The sequence below is a fragment of the Pelodiscus sinensis genome, chromosome 4 (genome assembly GCF_052426305.1).
Source record: "Pelodiscus sinensis isolate ZL-2025 chromosome 4, ASM5242630v1, whole genome shotgun sequence".
In the NCBI taxonomy this organism is placed as follows: Eukaryota; Metazoa; Chordata; order Testudines; family Trionychidae; genus Pelodiscus; species Pelodiscus sinensis.
Genome location: NC_143055.1, coordinates 71,151,700 through 71,173,611, shown reverse-complemented (window position 1 = coordinate 71,173,611; position 21,912 = coordinate 71,151,700). Strand labels below are relative to the sequence as shown.

The 21,912-nt window shown below is 40.5% G+C and overlaps 1 protein-coding gene across 14 annotated transcripts in view; it reads right to left on the bottom strand.

Annotated features, from left to right (window-relative positions):
* The window catches only part of LOC102451696 (putative ATP-dependent RNA helicase DDX60), a 113,070-nt gene that overhangs the window by 73,008 nt on the left and 18,150 nt on the right, over positions 1-21,912 (bottom strand). For all 14 annotated transcript variants that reach the window (XM_075930187.2, XM_075930183.2, XM_075930186.2 and 11 more), the window contains 10 exons: positions 20,117-20,458; positions 18,610-18,723; positions 16,905-17,072; positions 16,209-16,367; positions 15,685-15,826; positions 9,414-9,569; positions 7,779-7,881; positions 6,516-6,631; positions 1,960-2,132; positions 222-474 (listed from right to left, as the gene is read on the bottom strand). In XM_075930187.2, the coding sequence (XP_075786302.2) occupies positions 222-474; positions 1,960-2,132; positions 6,516-6,631; positions 7,779-7,881; positions 9,414-9,569; positions 15,685-15,826; positions 16,209-16,367; positions 16,905-17,072; positions 18,610-18,723; positions 20,117-20,458 (1,726 nt within the window). The remainder of the gene's footprint in view (positions 1-221; positions 475-1,959; positions 2,133-6,515; positions 6,632-7,778; positions 7,882-9,413; positions 9,570-15,684; positions 15,827-16,208; positions 16,368-16,904; positions 17,073-18,609; positions 18,724-20,116; positions 20,459-21,912) is intronic.

The following is a 21,912-nucleotide window of genomic DNA, read 5'->3' as shown; positions in this document are numbered from 1 at the left end:
ATGTTATCCTAAATTTGCCAGCATGGGGCTAAATTCTAGCCAGCACCTGAAAACAAGCATAATTGTACCCAAATGAGTGGACATATACATGCTTCAAAATTAGCATTACTATGTACCTTTATTCTAGCTGTGAAAGTCCAAAGGAAAGTTTTTTGGGGAGGAAGAACTGGGGATGCAGAATGCATAATGATTTTGGCCCAAAATGAATTTAGAAACCATACCTTGGTTTCTGCAGTGTTCCTTCCAAACTTCTAGACAGACATTCAATCCTGTCATTTCTGCTGTAAATTTCACAGAATTACTTTTACATGTCTTGAGGAAATTCTCCAGTCTATTTATTCCATGGGTAAAATTATGTTTAATCTCCTTTTCAATCAATACAAATAAGACACTCCATTGTTCCTGTTCTTTTTTTTCTTCTTTAGCATTTAGTCGTTTCTGGTTTTCCTCTGCAATTATTTCTGCTTTACTTTTCTATGAAACAATTAATAAAGCTATAAGAAAAAAAGGTAAAATCCTTGAGACCAATCCTCAGAAGTAAATGCAACTTTTGCATGAATAATGACTGCCTGCAAATTACAGGATTTTGTCCCATTTGTGTGTTGTGTTTTGCTTTAAAATTTGTTTAAAATAGTATTGGATTCTGAGCAAATAATTATTAGTAAATAACTGGTACATGTTTTACAAAAATGGCTTATGCAGCAAATGACACCACGGCTGTGTCTAGACTGGCCAGTTTTTCCAGAAAATCAGCCGCTTTTCCGGAAAAACTTGCCAGCTGTCTACACCGGCCGCTTGAATTTCCACAAAAGCACTGACGATCTCTTGTAAGATTGTCAGTGTTTTTGCGGAAATACTATGCTGCTTCCGTTCGGGCAAAAGTCCTTTTGCACAAAACTTTTGCGCAAAAGGGCCAGTGTAGACAGCCCAGATTTGTTTTCTGCAAAAAAGCCCCGATCGGGGCTTTTTTGCGGAAAAGCGCGTCTAGATTGGCACGGACGCTTTTCCGCAAAAAGTGCTTTTGCGGGAAAGTGTCCGTGCCAATCTAGACGCTCTGTTCTGAAAATGCTTTTAACGGAAAACTTTTCCGTTAAACGCATTTCCGGAAAATCATGCCAGTCTAGACATAGCCCACAAGTATGTAGCTCTTCAACTTTCTAATGTCTAAAGTGCCACAAACATATAAAATGAAAAACATGGTTTGAGTCCCAACTTGAAAGTATTTAGTTTTAAGCCTGAAAAAAAAAATGTAATTGGGGATTCATAAGTCACCCTCTGTTTCTCCTCTAATCCATTGGGACAGTATTTGCTGCTCACTTGTGCCAACAGCAAATCACTGCCCCCTGTGTACACCATCTCTGCTGGCCAGTGTATTGGACATGCAAAGCCAAAGTACCACTCCTCCCCATCTCACTCTTTGCATAATTTGATCTATAAACACTGCCATAAAATATGTGCCATACACTTATATTTTTCAAATTTGGAATACAGACTCCTACATTTTCCATGTGATTGTTTCAACATTTTAATAGCTATTTTGATAGTTTTCAGGCAGTACATTTAAACAAACCTTAAGAACCACATCCAATTTAAAATTGAGTATTTCCAGAAAGGTTCTATAAAAAGCCAATCCTGCCTTACATTTATTTTTTTATTTCCGACCAATCACATATTAATTGTACAGACCTCCAAAATTAAAGATTTCTGTTATATATTTACTTGTCCAGATCTATTCACAGCTACTCTTTATATTTCTGTACAGAAATAAAAAAGGATTTTACACTCATTACCAATTAACTCTACAGTGCAAGGATTGATGTATTCTTTCAATAAAAATTACTAATGAATGAAAAATCCCAGGTAAATATTCTTGAACAAAGTAACTACAACAGAAGGAAAAATCCTAACCCGCACAGCACAAAGCACGGGTATGCTATGGAACAATGTGAATATGCTTACATGCATTCTTTTTGCCTTTGTGACAGCAGCATTAGTGCTTTTGAGCACCAAAGGCTCATCCACCTGGGTTACAATTGTCTTTGAAATGTTGCCTTCCAATGATCTTCCATAAAGCTGATAATAAGACTGCAACTTTTGTATGCGTCTTCTTTCTTCTGGACTTTTGGACTTTGCTACAGCAAATAGACAGAATTATTTCTGGCTTAGAAGGTAATTAATGGAAGTCCAATTTATTATTTTTTTCCCAAGAGATGAAAGCTCCAAATTAAAATCCTGGGTAACATTTTTAAAAGTGCCTAATGGCCAGAATTTGAAAAGTATTTAGGCATTTAACTCTCATTGACACCTTTTGAAAAATCTGACCCTAGCTGACAAAAATTTAACTCCCAGTTTCAAAACTGATTTAGGCTCTTAGGGCCAGATTCAATAAGTTACTTAGGCACCTAAGCCCAACATTTAGACATTTTCAAAACCACTGTTCAACAGCCACCTACTCGTGTAGGTATGGGCATCTGGTATGCTAGGCAGGGGAAAGCATTGCCTTCCCAAACTGCCAGCCTGGCCCTGCCCACAGAACACCTACTACAGGCGTATTGGGGCAGAGTGTTGCTGCCCCCAGCACTCACCCTCCCCTTACTCCAAGCCAGGGAGGCTGGGGTACGCACGTGCTCTCCCTTTTCTGTGATGGGGGCATGCACCCACCTCCCCATGGCAGGGGGTGGAACCTCAGCAGAAAGGGCAGGACTGGGAGTGGTGCTGAGGGTTTGCTTCCCCCAGACCTACCTTTTCTGACCACCCATGCTCATAAGTGCCTAAACTTCACTGGTGGACATGTATAAAGCTACCTAAATCCTGAACATCAGTTCACAGCTAGTCATCCATTCAAAACTCTAGTGCAAAACAAAGTCCTGGCAGTGATGAAGCAGAATTCTCAAATTAAGTGAGGGTACATCTCTCTCACCAGGATGTTGACAGGTTCACAGCCAATACAAAAGACAGCATACTTATGTAACTCTAAAATACTTACCTGGAATGTACAAGACCCAGGTTCGACTCCCGACCCTGCTTGATTTGGAGCAGGGATTTGAGTCTCCAACATCAGAGATGAATGCCCAAATCACTGGACTTCGATATTGTGGATGCGCGCGCACACACACACACACACACAATGGCTACATCTAGACTGGCATGATTTTCCACAAATGCTTTAACGGAAAAGTTTTCCGTTAAAAGCATTTGCGGAAAAGAGCATCTAGATTGGCATGGACGCTTTTCCGCAAAAGCACTTTTTGCGGAAAAGCGTCCGTTCCAATCTAAATGTGCTTTTGCACAAAAAAGCACCGATCGCCATTTTAGCCATCAGGGGTTTTTTGCACAAAACAGTACTGTGCTGTCTACACTGGCCCTCTTGCGCAAATGATTTGCGCAAGAGGGCTTTTGCCTGAACGGGAGCAGCATAGTATTTCCGCAAGAAGCACTGATTTCTTACAGTAGGAAGTCAGTGTTCTTGCGGAAATTCAAGTGGCCAGTGTAGACAGCTGGCAAGTTTTTCCGCAAAAGCAGCTGATTTTGCAGAAAAACTTGCCAGTCTAGACACAGCCAACATGTTTATTATTTGTACTGAGCCAGGGCCTGTAGGCATGCTGACAAGAGAGACATTCCCTCACCAATTCTGAGAATTTTGCTTCAGAGTCACTGGTGCTTTGGCTTGCATTTTGACTACTCATTTCCCATGGGTTGACATCAAGACTTAGGTAACTTTTCATGTGCCCACTATGGAAACTAAGTTCAATAGAGACTTCGGTCTCTATGGATGTGTCTACACAGCAGTAAATCAACTGTGGATGGTTCAGATTAGCTGTTTCAGGCTTGCAGGGGTCACATTGCCGGGCTTTAGAATTGTGGTATAAACAGTGGAGACCAGGCTGGAGCCCGAGCTCTGGGAGCTCATAGACAGGGATGATCCCAGAACCCATGCAGCAGCTCAAGTATCAACAATGCCCAAGTCTGCTGAACTAGCCATCCCTGGGTGCTTAACCACTGTGTGGAATAATACCCTGTGGGATTAGGCAGCAGCTGGGTAGTGGTTTTAGAAGATGAGTGGTGGCAAAGTGTTAGACTAAAGAAGTATATAGATGAAATTCTGGACCCTAGACCTTGCAATGCTAAGCACAGCAATGCAAAAATAACTTTGAAAATATAGGCCTTAAGCATTTAAAGATGCAGATAGATACCTAGTAGAATTTTCAACAACACATGGATACCAGCACATAACCTTCTAAGGAAATGCAATTTGGTCCCTATTTGCTTTTTTAGGTGACTAAATACTTTTATAAAACTGGCTCAATGGTATTATACTTCCAGTAATATATTATATACTGTGACAGGGCGTTTGCCCTGTACTGGCCCTTTAAGGGCAAAACCCCAGCCCTGAGTGAGGGCTGAGAACAAAGCCCCAGCTGAGACATTACTTGCTAATGAGGGCTATATAAAGAAGGGCACCTGGACAGAGAGGGGAACTGCCTGCTGCTCTGGAGAAAGAGCAGTAGGGACTTGACTGCCAGGGAAGCAGGAGGCTTCCTTGAGGCCGCTCCGCTCCCAGGCTGCAGACCCTGAAGCAGCTAGGTTAGGCAAAGGCAGCAGGTCCATGCCCCTTTGCCTGTGTTGAGTGGCCATTACAGACTGCAGTTTGCCCCTGAGGCAGGGGCTAGATGAAGACTGGAAGGGGGTCACTGAGGCAAGATGCGTATGGGGGAACTGGGTGTTCCCTGGGGGGAGAATAGAGTGTCCTGGGGAGGAGAGGACACTGCAAGGAGGATAAACACTAGCCCCCAGAAGGGGGCACAGACATTGGAAGACAGTGTCCTGAAGTGGACGCTGAGGTCCATGAATGACACTTGTCTGGACTAGAGGGCAGCGAGAACAAGGGGAGACACCAGCTAGAGGGAGGCATCCAGTGAGTCAAGCTAATTCTCAGAGCAACCAGCTGGAGGTACCATAGAGGTAAGTCTGCCCTGTGACATATACCATGATGAATCATTTCATATTGACCCTTACATAAATGTTCAAACTATAGCAGCAGAGACTTCTCATTAAGAGAAGCCATGTTAAATAGTTTACAAAGTTTAAATTACAATAAATAACGAGGTGGTGTTTAAGCAAGGATAGAGGGATGGTTAAAACAATTTTCAAAGCATCTGAATAACCAGGGCTCGCCAAGTGGTGGCGAGCCCTGTTCGCCATCCGCGCGGTTTCGTGCCGTTCTGCGCGTGCCATTCTTCCGCGAGGTGAGTAGATTACATTATTTGTCGAGCCCTGCGAGTAACTATAATCCATAGCTTTCATCTCGAGAGGAATGTGGTAGTTTCTTTAAGTAATGCTCACCAGTGCTTCTCAAGTGGCTTAATATAAAAAAGCAGCAATGCTACATTTCTTCTCTGCCCATATATCACATCAATTCACAGGTGTCTTTGAAAGCTGAATTAAAAGCCATCTTTCATTTATATTAATTCAAATGCTTATCTTAAAAGCAATTTGTCTGCCTATAACACACAGCAACTAAATTGGAGTAGAATAGATGACTCATGTAATGGATTGTGGAATTCTACCAGGAATACATTTGTCTAAAGCTATCAAAGAAAACCTCCAAAATCAATTATATTATTGCTTCATACAGTTATTGTTCAAACCCATTGTCTGTTTTTTTATTCATTCTTATCCCACACCTTTTACCTGGCAGCTTTGTCATATTCTTGTTTCATCCCCATAAAACACAATCACTACAATCACTAGCATATGTACATACCCATTATATAAATAGTAAAGTGTTACCAGCGATTAATCTGACCCCCCCCCATTGATTTGATAATACTTATTTTATAAATTAATTACTATCAGCTAATAATTACACAAGTCCTGTAAAACCCTTCAAGCTATTTTATTCACTATATAAGATTTTGACAGATGGTAACTTTTCGACAGAGCAAGAGTTTAGTATACAAATGGCAAGTAGCCCTTCAAATATATATTTCATTTGATAAAACTAATGAACAAATCTAAGATCAATATTGAGTCCTGGTTTATTTTCTGTGTATGTGAAAGAGGAAAAAAATGCCAAAAAATTAAAAAGTGACCAAAATATTTTGTTTTCTAATGCTATTTTCAAAGGGCAAATAGCCTTCCGGTGGAGTCCTCTGAACCCTTATGCATATAAAATGAGTAGTTAAATACAGTTACTCGATCTGCAATTTTATATACAGAATTGCATGTGTACATATAGATTGTGTGCAAATTTCTCTGCAAGGGGCAATCTTTTGCAAAAGGGAGTCCCAAAAAATATAGTTTGCAGCACTGATTGCCTGGGTAATTCAAAATAAATTAATGCAGTCATGCCAAATATATTTAAAAAAAACAATTATTGTAACAGCACTTATTTGAAGTATATTTAAGTAATATGTGAAATTATCTGAAATTATAATAGTCTTTCCTCTAAAATGTGGTGACCTTGACAACAGCAGAGTGTGATCCAACTAGACAAATAGGGTTTATGTTTTTACCATCATGGCTGCACTTTGTTCTGTCATATTCATCACTGAGAGGCTTGCCTGAATGCCAGTGTCGAAGTTCGTCAAATTCTGTTTGTTTAATAAGTGAAGTAACTTCAGGATCATTGCTAAAAAAAATGCACACAGAATATACAATGATATTTATGAGTTTTCTGGCATATCCTACATAAGAAGCCTTAAATCCACTTAATTATAAACAAAATATTTTGAATTTCATTGTAATAGACTCTTATAGTCAGTATAATGTGTCATACTGAACAGATTTTTTTTCATTTATATATTCTTAATTCGTCAGTGGCAGGTACCTAATTGCTCATGATTTCATTTTACTCTAGTGGCTTCCGGTCCACCGCACTTAATTCTTTATAGATTAGAAATAATTATATAGCATAAATCACAGTACTACTCTTTAATAGGTCCACATCTGTATTATCTGATTTTGTATTCCTATTCTGACTTCATTTAGTTTAGAGCAAATGCACACTTTTTAGACACAAAAGCAACCAAGCTCTATGTACAAGGTTGTTGGAGCAGAGAACTGGATTTGGGAGTTGGTACAGGAGGGGTACTATCCTTTGTACGTCACAGAACACAGTTTCTGGGGATTCAATGCATAGGAATGCATAGTAAGTGTCTGGGCATACAAGGGGCAGGCTAAGGAATGGGCAAATGGAGAGACTCTACTACCACAAAGATTCTCCATTCACAGCAGGGGCTCACTGAAGGTTCAAATGCCTATAGCCCCCATTGGGCTGAGGTAGCTTTCACTACTGTTTTCTAGCCTTGGTAGATGGAAAAATTTCTTCCTCCAGTTCCTTGTGGACATATACTGTACTCAGTGCAGAGCTTGTTACTGAGATTAATGGATTTTATAGATAGGTGATTTAATCTTTATTCAGGCAAAGCCCTCATTTGAATTAATTTGCATTCTGTGATTGACTTCTATGGGATCAGGATCTGGCCCTTCAAGTACAAATTGCATATCAAACTATTATATGAAACAGTCGAGCAAGCATTATTAAAGACTATCATACTAATAAACAACTGCATGAAGAATACAATGATTAGGAGTCCAAGTTACCCAAGCCTGGACCTAATGTTAATATTTACACCAGTTCAAAGTGGTTATAAAATACTACCCAACTGAACAGTAGCATTTTATGTAAATTATGACATATAATGTAGGACAGCAGAGAATCAGCCCATAGCATATAGTTTAATTAAAAAAAAACACAGATAAATGTCAAAATTTACCTGCTTAAAATAGGTAAACTTTCCAAAACTGCTCCCACATAATCTTCTACAATGTTAGATTTCATTGGGATGAGCCCTATATTAGGAATATCTTCCTTTGATTCTTTGCAGCGTTAATGAAAATATGAAAAAATACTGGTTAACTAAAGCATACACTCTTGGATTATCTTTTGCAATTCTAAAGTGGAAAATAGTATACAACATCCTGCTATTTTTGTTAAATGTGTATTATAAAATCAAAATAAAATGCAACACAAGTAATCCGTGATGTCAAAGTACAATTTGTAATATATTGTAGACTTAATATAAAATTATAAGATTGATTGATTTAAAAGGCCTCTGTGTTGATTTAAAGGTGATGTAGGGAACACAAGACCTCCTTTAACAAAACATTTGAAAAGCTTAATCAAAGTTAACTGCAAGTATGAAAAGAATAAATGCCTCATAACTGGCAAGTAGTTGTGACACCTTAGAAACTAACAAATATATAGTTTCATGAACTTTTGATGGCAAAACCCACTTCAGATGAGCTTGACAACTCAAAAGTTCATACTATACATATTTTTGTTGATCTCTAAGGATACGTCTACACTACAGGACAAAGCAAAATTAAGATGTGCAACTTCAGCTATGTTAATTGCATAGATGAAGTCAAATTAGCTTAACTTGGCTTTTGGCACTATCTACACTGCAGAAAGTTGAAGGAAGAACACTCTCCCTTCGATTTTCCTTACTCCTCATGAAAGCAGGGTTACTGGCATCGACTGGAGTGCCCCTTTCCCTTCAAATAAGCTGTCTTAACTAGGCAGCTTTAGGAGATTTGCAGCGGCAGCTTTGATCTTCCTCTGTAGTGTAGGCATACCCTAAGGTACCACAGGACTACTTGTTTTTAATGTTACATACTAACACCGCTACCCCTCTGAGACTTTTAAATGCCTGATAGTGAAAGTCACGGATCTTACAGCCCAGCCAGAGGCAGGGGGCTAAACAGTCTGTAACACAATTTTGCTTCCTGATTCTGAGCTGCTATGGGGCTCCCAGTGTAATTTAGACAGCTTTTAGGGCATGTTTAGGTTGCAGCATCTTCCTATGGCTGCCTTATGGGCTGAAATGCTGCCTACAATCTCCACAGTACTCTAAGCAACAGATCCAGCCCTATCGTGTCCTTCTCTGCTTCTACTCTGCCCCTTACGCGCACACACTTATGCCAAGGCTTGTGAGGAAGTCTTTGAGACAACCTTCTTGCTTTCTAGCACAATGCAGGCACATTGGGATAATTCACCCCGAGACTGAAATAGGGCTTTTAGATTGTCATTTTCTTTGCTCTAGCTCTTTTGTAAGCGAAAAGGACCTGGTTTGGGGCTAAGGTTCAAATGTACAGGGTGACACTCTGGTTTCAGTAAAGTCATTAACAAAATTCCCATTGATTTTAATACGTTAGGATTTTGTGTGGTCTAATCAGATTCGGTTTCTATCACATGGGAGTTTTGTCACGGACTTCAATGAACAGACCCATAAAGTAATAAATTATTAGAAGGGAAATAATTAAATAGCTCATAACTGCATAGCACTTTGAAGATGTAAACATTTTATAGCTGTCGATTGGTATTATGCTTATATAAGATACTCTGATACCTTTAAATAACATTTTTTTCTGTTGAAGAAACAGTTGAGAGGTACTTCTCACTGGAAAAGCATCTCCAAAATTGCAGTTGGCAGCTAGTTTGGTTACAATACTCCACAGATATTGGTATTCACTCTTCATTTTTTTGCCCAGTTCCAAATTTAACCCTATGTAGAAAAAAAGTTTTCAATTAAAGTTTTCTGGAGTAGGGGCTGCCTCTTCATTTCTCTTTGCAAAATACACAACAATAAGGTTTGATTATGATAGTAGCCTTCAGACATTACAAAAACAAGACAGAAAGTGTGCATTCATAATTGCTGGTACTCATGGATGCATATAATGTATTTAAATATGGTCAAGTACATATATTAGGGCATATACAAATACCAATTTTATGCCCCAATCCTGCAACTGAAGCTCATGAGGCTCTGCACAGAGCTGTGGGTTCTGCCTAAGGGAAGCTCATTGAAGGATATGGGCTTTACAAAAAATCCTTTTATTCCCCAAAGAATGGATTAAGTGCCATATTTATACTCTTTGAAAGCTCCTTCATGATTGTTGGGATTAGATGTATGCAGGAGAACTGAATCTTTTGTCTGGATTCATTTTACTGCATAAATTACTTTCATGGGTCCAAATTACCCATCCACAAAGAAACCCTTGGAAGAGGATATCAAGGAACAGGAAAAAACTCTGGAAGAAGTTCCTGCTACAAAACTTCAATTGTGTTACCAGCACAATTTTACTGTTAGTCTCATGAGATCAGATGGTTTTCTGATAATACAATCTCCCACATTCATGGGATTTCATAAAATTTCAGTTTATTTTTTTTAAAGTTAAATTTCTAGCCCTCAAAAATACTTGTATGAAAATTGTTTTGAGACCTTTAATATCTATATAGAGTAGAGAACTCCAGTTTTTAAAGTCTTATATGTGAAACAGAAGTATTAAAAATAAAACTTCCTGGGATTTTAACCTGTAGCTCCAATGACTCTAGGCTCTCAATCTAACCCTATTCTGGGTTTTTGAGCTACTTTGTCAAGATAAAACAGGAAAAGTTGGCTGGCTAAATCAAACAGGAACCCCTCAATATCTGTTGGAAGAATAACATGGCACAGCACAGATTATTTAAATTCTTGGAATATAGGGGAAACAATTTTTTATTGTAGTAAGTGGAGAAAACTATTTGGGAGAGGCAGTTAGTATTTCCATATCTGGCAAAATCAAATCTATATATGAGAATTTAAAAGGGGAAGGCAGCCTGGTTGAAAGTGACCATGAAATGCTCATGATTCTATGGAATGATAGGAGAGAAAACAGAATAAAGACTGTGGATTTCAAGAATGCAGACTTTAGTAAACTCGGGGATTTGGCGAGTCAGATACCATGGGAAGTAAATCTAAGGGGGAAAATAGTTCAAGAGATGTAGCATTTTTTCAGAGACATCACTGAAGGCACAAAAGCAAAGTACAGTAAAACTCCATTGGTCCGGCACTCCTGATGGTCTGGCACCATCAGGAACCCGGAAGTGCTCCGGGAAGCCGGACCATTGGAGCTGCTCTGCCCCCGGCTTCCCTGATTCAGCTGCCGCTGAAACTGATCAGCGGCTGAATCGGGGAAGCCGGGGGCAGAGCAGCTGGAGTGCTGCCGGTAGGTCCCGTAGCACTGCCCCATGGCGCTGCGGGACCAACCTGGCAACACCCCAGCTGTCCCCGATTCAGCCGCTGCTGAAACTGACCAGTGGCTGACTCCAAGAAGCCCAAGGAAGAGCTGCTCTGCCCCGCGCTTCCCAGAGTCAGCCGCTGGTCAGTTTCAGCAGCGGCTGACTTGGGGATGCCGGGGGCAGAGCAGCTGGGGTGCTGCCGGGTTGGTCCAGTAGCGCCGAGGAGCAACGCTACTGGACCAACCCAGCAGCACCCCAGCTGCTCTGCCCCAGGCGTCCCCAAGACCAACTGGGGTGCTGCTGGGTTGATCTTGCAGCACTAAGGGGCGGCGCTACCGGACCAACCCAGCAGCACCCCAGCAGCTCTGCCACAGGTGTCCCAATTGAGCTGCTACTGAAACTGACCAGCAGCGGCTGAATTGGGGGGCGCCTGGGGCAGAGCTGGACTATCGGAAGGGGGGGCTAAGAGGTGTCTGGGGTGGCATCCCCCCACACCACCCTAGACCCCTTATAGCCCCCCCCTCCAATAGTCCGGCATATCTGATAATCTGGCACCTCCTGAGTCCTAAAGGAGCCGGATTATCGGAAGTTTACAGTATTCCACTGTGCAGAAAAGATAGAAAGTATAGCAAAAGACCATCCTGGCTTAACCAGAAGATGTTCAGTGATCTGAAACCCAAAACAAGTACGACATAAAGTGAAAACTAGCCCAAATTACAAGGGATGAATATAAACAAATAACAAGTGTGTAGGGACACAATTAGCAAGGCAGACACAAAACAAGATCAAACTAGCTAAAATCCTAAAGGCTAACAAGAAAACATTCTACAAATACATTAGACGCATGAGAAAGACCAAGACCAGGATAAGTCAGTTACGCACAGGGGGAAAAACATAACACAAAGTGGGAAAATGGCAGACATGCTAAACGACTTGTTGGTGAAAACTGAAACAAAAAAAGTTAGTAGTGATTAGATGTCTAACATTTTTACTAGAATTCACCATGAGGTAGGATCTGAGGCTAAAATAGGGAAAGAACTATTTAAAAATTACTTAGTCAAGTTAGATGTCTTCAAGTCACAAGGACTTGATGAAATACATCCCAGAATATTCAAGGAGCTGACTCAGGAGATCTGCGCCATTAGTGGTTATGTTTGAAAAGTCATGGAAGCAAGGAGAGATTCCAGTCTACCAAAAAAGGGCAAATATAGTGGCATCTATAAAAAGGAAAATAAGGATAACTTGGGGAATTACAAACCAGTCAGTTTAACTTCAGTATACAGAAAGATAGTGGAGCAAATAATTAAGCAATCAATTTGCAAACACATAGAAGATAAAAAGGAGATGAATAACTATCAGAATGTATTTTTTGACAAGCAATTATCTCAAACCAACCTGTAGCTTTCTTTAACAGGGTAAAAAGCCTCATAGGTGGGGGAAGCTTTATATGTAGGATATATTGACTTTTTAGTAAGGACTGATACTGTATCCCATGACCATCTCAACTAGGGAAATACAACCTAGAAGGAGCTATTGTAAAGTGAGTGCATAACTGATTGGAAATAATTCCCAAAGAATAGTTATTAGTGGTTCACAGGTGGAAGGACATATATACTGGAGTCCTGTAAGAATCAGTTCTGGGTTCAGTTCTCTTCAGTATCTTCATCAAAAATTTTGGCATAATTCAGGGGTGGGCAAATACCAGCCCGTGAACCAGATCAGGTCTGCCAGGGTTAGCCTCTGGTGAGCCCCAGCACCACCATATTTACCTATATCTCCATAGGCACGGGGATCACAGCTCCTCTTGGCCACAGATTGCTGTTCCTGGCCGAAGGGAGCTGCAATCACCCATACTTGCAGAGGTGCAGGTAAATGTAGTGGCAGCAGCTCACTAGGGGCTTACCTTGGTGAACTGCCACAATTTTTTTGCCCACTTCTGGCATAGAGTGATAGTTCACTTATGAAATTTGTGGACAATATCAATCTGGGGTACAGCTACACTGCATTTTTTTTGAAGGAGATATGCAAATTGTACTCACATTTGCATACCTTCCTTCCCCCCCCCCCCCCCGGAAGAGGATTTTCTGATATTTTTCCCGTATACCTGGGGTCAAATGCCAGAAAAAACCCTCTTTTGAAAGCCCCTTTATTCCTCATAAAACAAGGTTTACAAGGGCTTTTGAAAGAGGGTTTTTTCCCCAACATTTGGCCCTGTGTAGATGGGAATCCTCTTCTGGAAAAAACAGAAGGTATGCAAATGCAAGAGCATTTGATAGGATTAAAATCCAAAATACTGTGCACAAACTGGAAAAATGGTCTGAAATAAAATAGGATGAAATTCAAAAAGGACAAATGCAAAATACTTCACTTAGGAAGATGGATCAGTTGCACACATACAAAATGGGAAATGACTGCCTAAGAAACAGTATGCGGGTCATAGTGCATCATAAGCTAAATGAGTTAACAGAGTAATGCGGTCACAAATTAGCAAACATCATTCTGAGATATATTAGCAAGAGTGTGATAAGTAACACATGAAAAACAATTCCTCTGTTCTGCACTGATTAGGCCTCAACTGGAATATTTTGTCTAGTTCTGGGTACCACATTTCAGGAAAGATGTGGATACTGGAGAAAGTCCAGAGAAGCACAACAAAAATTAATCTTATGAGGGAAAATTTAAAAAACTGAGATTCTTTAGTTTGGAAAACAAAAGACTGAGAGGGGACATAACAGTTTTCAAGTATATAACATGTTACAACTAGGAGGGAGAAACTGGAGGCGAAGACAAGAGCTTAAATTGTAGCAGTGGATTGGAGATTAGGAAAAAATCCTATCAGGGTGATTAAGCGCTGGAATAAATTTCTTAGGTAAACGGTGGTGTCTCCATAATTGGAGACTTTTAAGAGCAGGTTAGACAAATATCTATCAAGGATGGACTAGATAATACTTAGTCCTGTTGTGACTGCAGGGACTGGACAAAATGACTTCTCAAGATCCCTTCCAGTCCTATGATTCTATGAACATAACACTACCCCCAAGTAGCACATAATCCTTATAGTCTAAACCAGTGGTGTGCAACCCATGGGTCGCGACCCCCAAGGGAGTTGCAGATGTCTTCCTGGGGGGTTGCTGTGCGGCTGCCAATGGCCGGGCCCACCCGTGGGGGTCGCGGTTTAAAAAAGGCTGTGCACCACTGGTCTAAACTATGCCATCTACCTTCCTTTGCTTTTGCATATGCATAGCTAAATGAAAGTGGGTCTGAGTAGATTCTATTAAATCACAGGAAATTTTGCATCTAATTCTCTAGACTCAGTTCTGAAAATGCTTTCTCTATTATTCCATAAAGTAACTTTACATATATGTATATGTGTGCATACACACCAGCACTGGGCAATAATTTTTGGTGTGGGGGGGGGCTACTCCAATATGTTGGAAAGTGATCAAGGGCTGCACTGATATGTGGAGGAGATGCGATCTCTAGGATGGAGGTTGGGTGCAGAGGGGCGCAAAGGGTAAGGCACTGGAGTGCAGGAGATGGTGTGAGGTCTGAGAGGGAGTTTGGGTGAAGGAGGGGGGATGTGACCTGGATTGGGGTGTAGATTCAGGAAGGGGCTATGGGTGCAAGAAAGGATTCTGGCCTATAGAGGTGAAGAAGGGGGTATAGGGTCGGGGAAGGAGTTGTGACCTGAGGCAGGAGGGTGCGGAGGGTTTGGATTGTGACCTGGGGAGGGACTTAGTGCCAGAGACAGGCTTTGGTTGGGAGGTGCTTATCTAAGTGTCTCCTAGCCAGCAGCCCTGTAGCACTGCCAAGGCAGGCTGGGCTCCCAGCCTGCTGCAGCCCCAGATCACTTTAAACTGCAGGCTGTTACCTCCATGTGGCTCTCAGCTCTGGGAGGGGGAAGAGGCATGTGTAGCTCCCATCCCCCAGGCCAATCTCTCCGGGTGTGTCTAGACTACAGAGTTTTGTCGACAAAAGTGGACTTTTGTTGACAAAACTATACCTGCGTCTACACTACCGCTGAGTTCTGTTGACATAACGTCGACAGAACTCAGCAGTTTTGTCGACGCTGGTAAACCTCATTTTACGAGGCATAACGCCTTCTGTCAACAGAGTTTCTGTCGACAGAAGGTGTTATTGCATGTAAACTGTCCTTTGCGTCTACACTACCATGTCGACAAAGCAGCTTGCTTTGTCGACAGAACTGAATGTAGTGTAGACGCTCTGTCGACAGAAGTTTTGTCGACAGTATCTGTCGACAAAACTTCTGTCGACAAAAGCCTGTAGTCTAGACGTACCCTCAGATTCTATTGGCTGGTTGTTTCCAGCCGATAGGAGCTGAGGACTGGGCGGGGGACAGGAAGCCTTCTCCTCCCTCCAGAGCCACACAGACTGCAGTTTAAACAGTGGCAGCTGCACGCCTGAGGGTCCCTGCAGGGTGGTCCACAGGCCAAATCTAGTGGCTAGGTTGACTGGATCCGGCCCATGAGAGGTATCTTGCCCACCTCAGACAGACACCTCTCATTAGCTAATACAATTTGTTGTACATTATTTTTGCTTTTTATTTATAAACTTAATAAAATTAGATTAAAAAAATGTTCAAGAGCAAAGATAAATACCTGAGCAGTATTCTGTTTCATAGTAATATGAAAGGTTCTTCAGCAATAAATTGTCCCTTAAATCAGACAGGTGAGTTAAATCCAATTTCCAGTCATTTTCATCATTTAGTTGCTTCAGAACAAGATAGTCACTATGTTGTAGCTGTTAAAAAATGCAGTTAATTCTTACATAACTCTTATCTGTAGAGCTCAAAACATTTTACAAAGGAAAGCATGACTACCCCATTTGTACAGACAGGTAAAGCGAAGCAGAGAAAGATGAAATGACTTGTCCAAGGTCACACAGCAAGTCAGTGGCAGAGCTTGGAATATAAATCCGTGTCTTGTTTTCCTGTACCAACAGGACCACTCTGCTTCACTGTTCAAATGCCACTTGATTTTTAAAGATGTGAAGTCCTTCTAAGTTGCCACTGTACTACGTACAATTAATTTGTGTGGTTTGGCCAGGTTCTAGAGTACCCTACCAAAAAAAGGAAAATTAAGGTATTTGCTGCACATGATGACAGAAGGCAAGGGACACCTACCATGTTTATAAATGGTAAAACTTGCTCAGTCCACCCAGAATTGATTATCCTAATCTGAGCTCGTTGTGAAAGAGGCAAGTTGAGGAGAAAAACCACACTGAGGCACTGCATTCTACACAGGTCCGCTGCTTCCTCCAGTGTTAATGCTTCAATCTTCTCCTATTGCAACATAAGTACCTCAGTAATAGATATTAGTGCTGAACATTATTATTAACATAATTCAGTGATTATTCATTTTGTTAGTGCAGCTAAAAACTTCAGTTATACAATTCTGTATGTTACTATCACTTCTGGATACACTTAGTTCATCACATGCCTTTTATTGTAGTATTAGACACTAGAGAATCAATTAACATTTCCATTTCATTACAAATCTCTTTTCACGAAGGAAGTAATGTGACCATTGAAAATGACAATGGAAGTTAGTAAATCAATTACAGCCCCAAGCCACATTAATTTTTCCTGGTCACAAGGGCTGGCAGTAGTATGAAGGACACATCCTTGACACATTCTTCTGCCAATCCATGCTCCCTTTCCATGCAGCTCTTTGCAGATAGAGGGAAAGCAAGACATTGTGCTGGAAAAGTCACTAGAACTCTCTTCAACATGGGATTTCGGGGCATAACTTTCTCCAATGTTATTGAAACATTTATGATAAGAGAATGAACAGGCACTGAAACTGTAAAGAAAGCTCACCTTACTGAATGTTTTTGTTTGTTTCTTTGTTTCCTCAAAGGCTTTTGCATTTTCTAACATGTTACTATACATTTTTAATCCCACTGTACATGTAAGAACACAAACAACACGCCTAAGATTGGATTCTTCTGGCCACAGATTCTTCAGCAGCAAAATAGTCTGACAGATCTACAATCATAAGATGTTAAAATAAATTATTATTTTACAATGAAAAGATTATAAAGCATACATACATCTTTATCTTTAATTCAATCAATGAAGAAAGGCAGTACATCAAGATACCCAAAAGGTAAAATGTACTTGATAGTTAAAATAACTTCATTTTCTACTCCTTGAATAGATGTACTCCTGGTACATCTATCATGAAAACTTATTTTGTCTAACGCAGGCTTCCCTAATGTGAATGTGCTATCTTGATTTAGAACCCCAGGAGGCACTGGGGAGTAATTACTTTGAATGGCCCTGGGGAGGAGCTACTTTGAAATAGCAGCAGTGGAGCATCCACACTACTGCTATTCCAGAATAGGTGTTATTCCTCATAGAATGAGGTTTACAGAAGTCAGAATAAGCCAAATAATTTCAAAATAACAGAATTGCTGTGTAGAAGCTCGCATTGTTTCTGAATAACAGCCATTATTCCGTAATAACACTGCTGTGTAGATTCACTCTACGGGCTTGTCTAGACTATGCTGAAGTGCCAAAAGAGGATATGCAAATTGTGCAGGAATTTGCATATCTTCTGATCTCAAAGTAGTCGTGACTTTTTTTGGTAAACCCCCCCCTTTTCGAAAAGCCACTCATCCTCAAAAAATGGCTGGAAGAAGATATGCAAATTCCCACATTTCTACTACAATCTAATGTCCACTAAATCTTTCCATTGATTTCAAGAGACTTTTAATCAGACCCCCTGTGAAGAATGCCAGTGGGCTGGGAAGGGGAGTGATGAACATTAGTTTATGGAGCTGGTCTGGCTCCCACTGTAATCAATGAGAGTTTTGCTATTGATTTCAATAGGAATAGAAGAACATCAACAGCATGGCAGGCCCATGTACTACTTAATCATGAAAATGCACTCTCAAGACTTTCAGATTTGGTGGCCTTCAACTCATGATGATGCCAATTGATTTCTGACAGGAATTAATACTCAGGGTGGCAGAGGGTTTGTAAGGCTTCAAAATTGTTTAATATAATGAAGAAAGATTTACGACAACTCTAAATATGGAGATATACCCATCTCATAGAACTGGAAGGAACCTTAAGAGGTCAGTAGTCCAGATCCCTGCCCTCATGGTAGGACCAAGTACCATCCCTGACAGAATTGCCCTAGATCCGTAAGTGGCCCCCTCAAGGATTGAACTCACAACCCTGGGTTTAGCAGGCCAATGCTCAAACCACTGAGCTATCCCTAAAATAACCTAAAAGCAACAAATTAATATTTGTCTATTTTTTTGAATAGAAAAGCACAGTATGTGTCAAATATTATTCTTATGAAATAGCCCTGTAAGCAATCTTAGAATAGTTTAGTGCCCAGCAAGGCTTCTGGAATCCCAGAGAAATCATGGAGTTTGGGAGTGGGTCCCATGGCCTCTTCCATGAGACCATTCCTAACTTCTACTGCACAAACTGACAGCTGTATGAACATACATTGTTACCATGCTGTGTAAGGGGGGAGGGAGGGGAAGGGACTGCAAAATAGCTAAATTACCTCTTTTTGTAAGTTTCTCAAGCTCAGCTTTAAATTATACAGGTAAACTGTATCCTGGGATTTTTGTAAATATTTGACTATGGCTTCACAAATATGTTGCAGATCCTTTTCATGCTAAATGGAAATACAAGTAACAAAGTCAATACAAGTACACAAGTCAGTTGTACATTAAAGTCAAAGGACAGATTTTTATAAGTGCATAAGTCCCATTTTAAAGTGTCACTTAGGCACTCTTGAAAATGGGACTTATCAGTCTCAAGTCCTTTTGAAAATTTTACTCGGTTTTATCAATCTCACACACGTCAAAACTGAAATCAGAGGGACATTCTACTTTAGCTTGCTAGTGGCATCACTTGAAAGAAAATTCCTTTGTCACAACAAGGAAAAATGTGAGTGTTATCGGCTACTTTGTATGTTAAACAAAATCAGGGCCTGATCCACACCCGGTGAAGTAAATGGAAAGGCTGTTAATTAGATTAAAGTAATAGGATTAAATAATCCTATTTTGGATTAGGCCCTAAATGAACAGTAGGAAGAGACATTCTGCTCATAAATTCCAGAGGCTACCTAATAAGCTGTATTTCAACAAGTGTTTGGGAAGTCCAGGACATTAGGAACTTAAGGATGACAATTAATACACTCCATCATACAGGTTTTCTTCAAAAACAAATTCATGGTAAATAGACATTAGAGAACCAGAGCTGTTTGTTAAAATAAAATGAGGGCTGGATGTCAGGAAATATGTAATGTACTGCTAGTCCTATGGTTAACCTACATGTAAACTTAGGCAAGTACATTAGACACTTTATAATCTGAGTTTACCTCCTATGTAAAATAAGGATAACGATATAAAGTCTAATTCTGCCATCCTTACCCACAGTGAGAATAATTTACTGTGGGTGCAATCCAATAGATTTCAATCAGATCACCTACAACATACAGTATTATGTAAGGGGAAAAAAGGACTGGACCATTTACTGTACAGTAATTAAACACCAAAGCCTCACCTCAGCCTGATCAGTTTGCAGTAACTTAGCCCAGCTAAAGTAATATTGTGCCTTTTTCTCCTCCCCTACTGCTACCCTCACACCCATGGTAATGAGTACAAGAAGATCCATAAACCACTGAATCCCATTCCCTAGCATATTGATATGGAGAAGCACTCAGGAATTTGCCCCAAATGAATTAATGTACACAAAGGTCTTTAAGAGCCACAGACAAAAGGCATATGGACAAGCCAAATGTTACTGGATCATGATTTTAATGTACAAAAACTGGCTTTTAATTCATAGACCCCAAAGTGAGAAGAGACCACTGTGATATCTATTCTGACCTGCATGACACAGGCCATAGAACCTCCTCCATATAATTCCTAGACTGTTTCTTAGAAGAACATCCAGCTTTGATTCTCAAATTGTCAATGAGATGTTCCAATTAAATATATAATTCTACATATAAATGGTAATATTTTCTATTTTAAAATCCATAATGATGTATTGCAATTTACCTGATGAAAAAATAACCTGTGTTCATGCACACTCTGGATGTAATATCCATACACTCTAAGAGCATCAGACTCTTGTCCTGAAGTGAGCACAACACTGATTTTCTTTGACAAGGTATGAGTGATAAATACATGTAAATAATCTTCGTGTAGAGAGTTCTGTCCTATGTCAGAGATTATCATAAAATATGGATAACATTCCTTGAGGAAAATCTGCCATTCTGGTGAGAAACAATTGGAAAACTCTGTGCGAATAGTGATGTCAGTGTTGCACTTCAGGTGTTGTATTAATGCAGTACGATGGAAGAGGAAATTAGGGTAATTGAAATACATCTGTTCCACATCCTGTAGAAAGTGAAAACAATTGAGTTATTTTACATTCATATTCCTATTCAGGACTCTTGACTAGTTGATACACTAACATGCATAAACACATGGGCCCTTTTCCTAAGAGTATACAATGAAGAACACTAAAATATTACTTTCTTGTACATATCATTCTGTTTACTTGTATATTAGTCAAGTTGTACAAAATGACATATTTTGTTCCTTAACATTCAAAGGGATAAAAGGCAATAAAAAGATTTCCCTGTACATAATGATATAGTCATTTGTGACTGAGTGGACTAGGCCCAACAGCCCCTGCTGGAGGCCTTGCCGCCCATACCTCAGGGAGAAGAGCAGAAAAGACATCTTCCAAGTAGACCAGAGTGGCTGCTTCTCTGGCACTCAATCAGGGCCCAGCAAGTGGATATAAAAGAAGCTGCTGGGCCAGGGCCTTGTAGTTCCTTGCTGGAGCTCAACCCAGGCAGACAATGGCACTTTGGATAGCTTTGAATGGGAGCTGGACTTCAGACCTGGGCAGAACCCAGGTCCAGTGGCTGAAGACTAGCTGATAATTGATAGCAACACCTTACAGAACCCTGGAGGGGGTCCAGAGAGAACTTGACCGCAAAGCCCAAGAGAGCTGGATAGAGCAGCTTCCTGGGGAAGTGGCCCGGGGAACGTGACCATAACAGGTTCCATTGATATTCAGCAGGTAACTGCCACTTACAGGGTCCCTGGGCTGGGACCCAGAAGAGAGAGTGGGCTTGCCTCTTCCCCCCACCCCCTTCAACTCCCCTGCAACCACAACAGGGGGTAAAAGAAGCCTGGTCCATGCAATGGACCAGAAAGCCCTCTGGGACACTTCCACCCCAGCGAACAGCCAGGCAGAGGAATTTCGGACAAGTCCTTGGCCACAAAAGGGTGTTCACAAGAAGGTGAGCCCCTTCACACCATTGTATTAAATGTGCTAAAAGAACAGTAAGATTGCAAAATTAAAAGTTAGTATATGCCAGAATAAAGGTTGCCTGTGCAAATTATTTTGGCTCCTTTTTGTATGTGCATTATGATAGTCTTTAATCACGTGTTTATGTACTATTTTATCCCCTTGAAAATAGGGTACTATTTTATCCCCTTGAAAATAGGGTATTATAATGGGAAGTGCCAGTTATCCTTAAACACTGGCGATGCTACCAGCTCCACCCATAATTACTATAGTTCCAATAGAAATGCATAACCATTTCAATAGTAAAAATAAAGAAGACACTATCACTTTTTTCCTCTACCCTAAATAGGAAGCTGCAAAAATCTCTCTACAGCAGTGGTTCTCAACCAGAGGTGTTGAAGTTACGCAGAGGGCTCCAGGGAGTATACTGATTCATTGACATAAAGCACTAATGAAGTCAGTACAAACTAAAACTTCATTCAGAGAAAAGGAAATATCTGGAAGGATTTCATTATGTCCATTTGTTTCC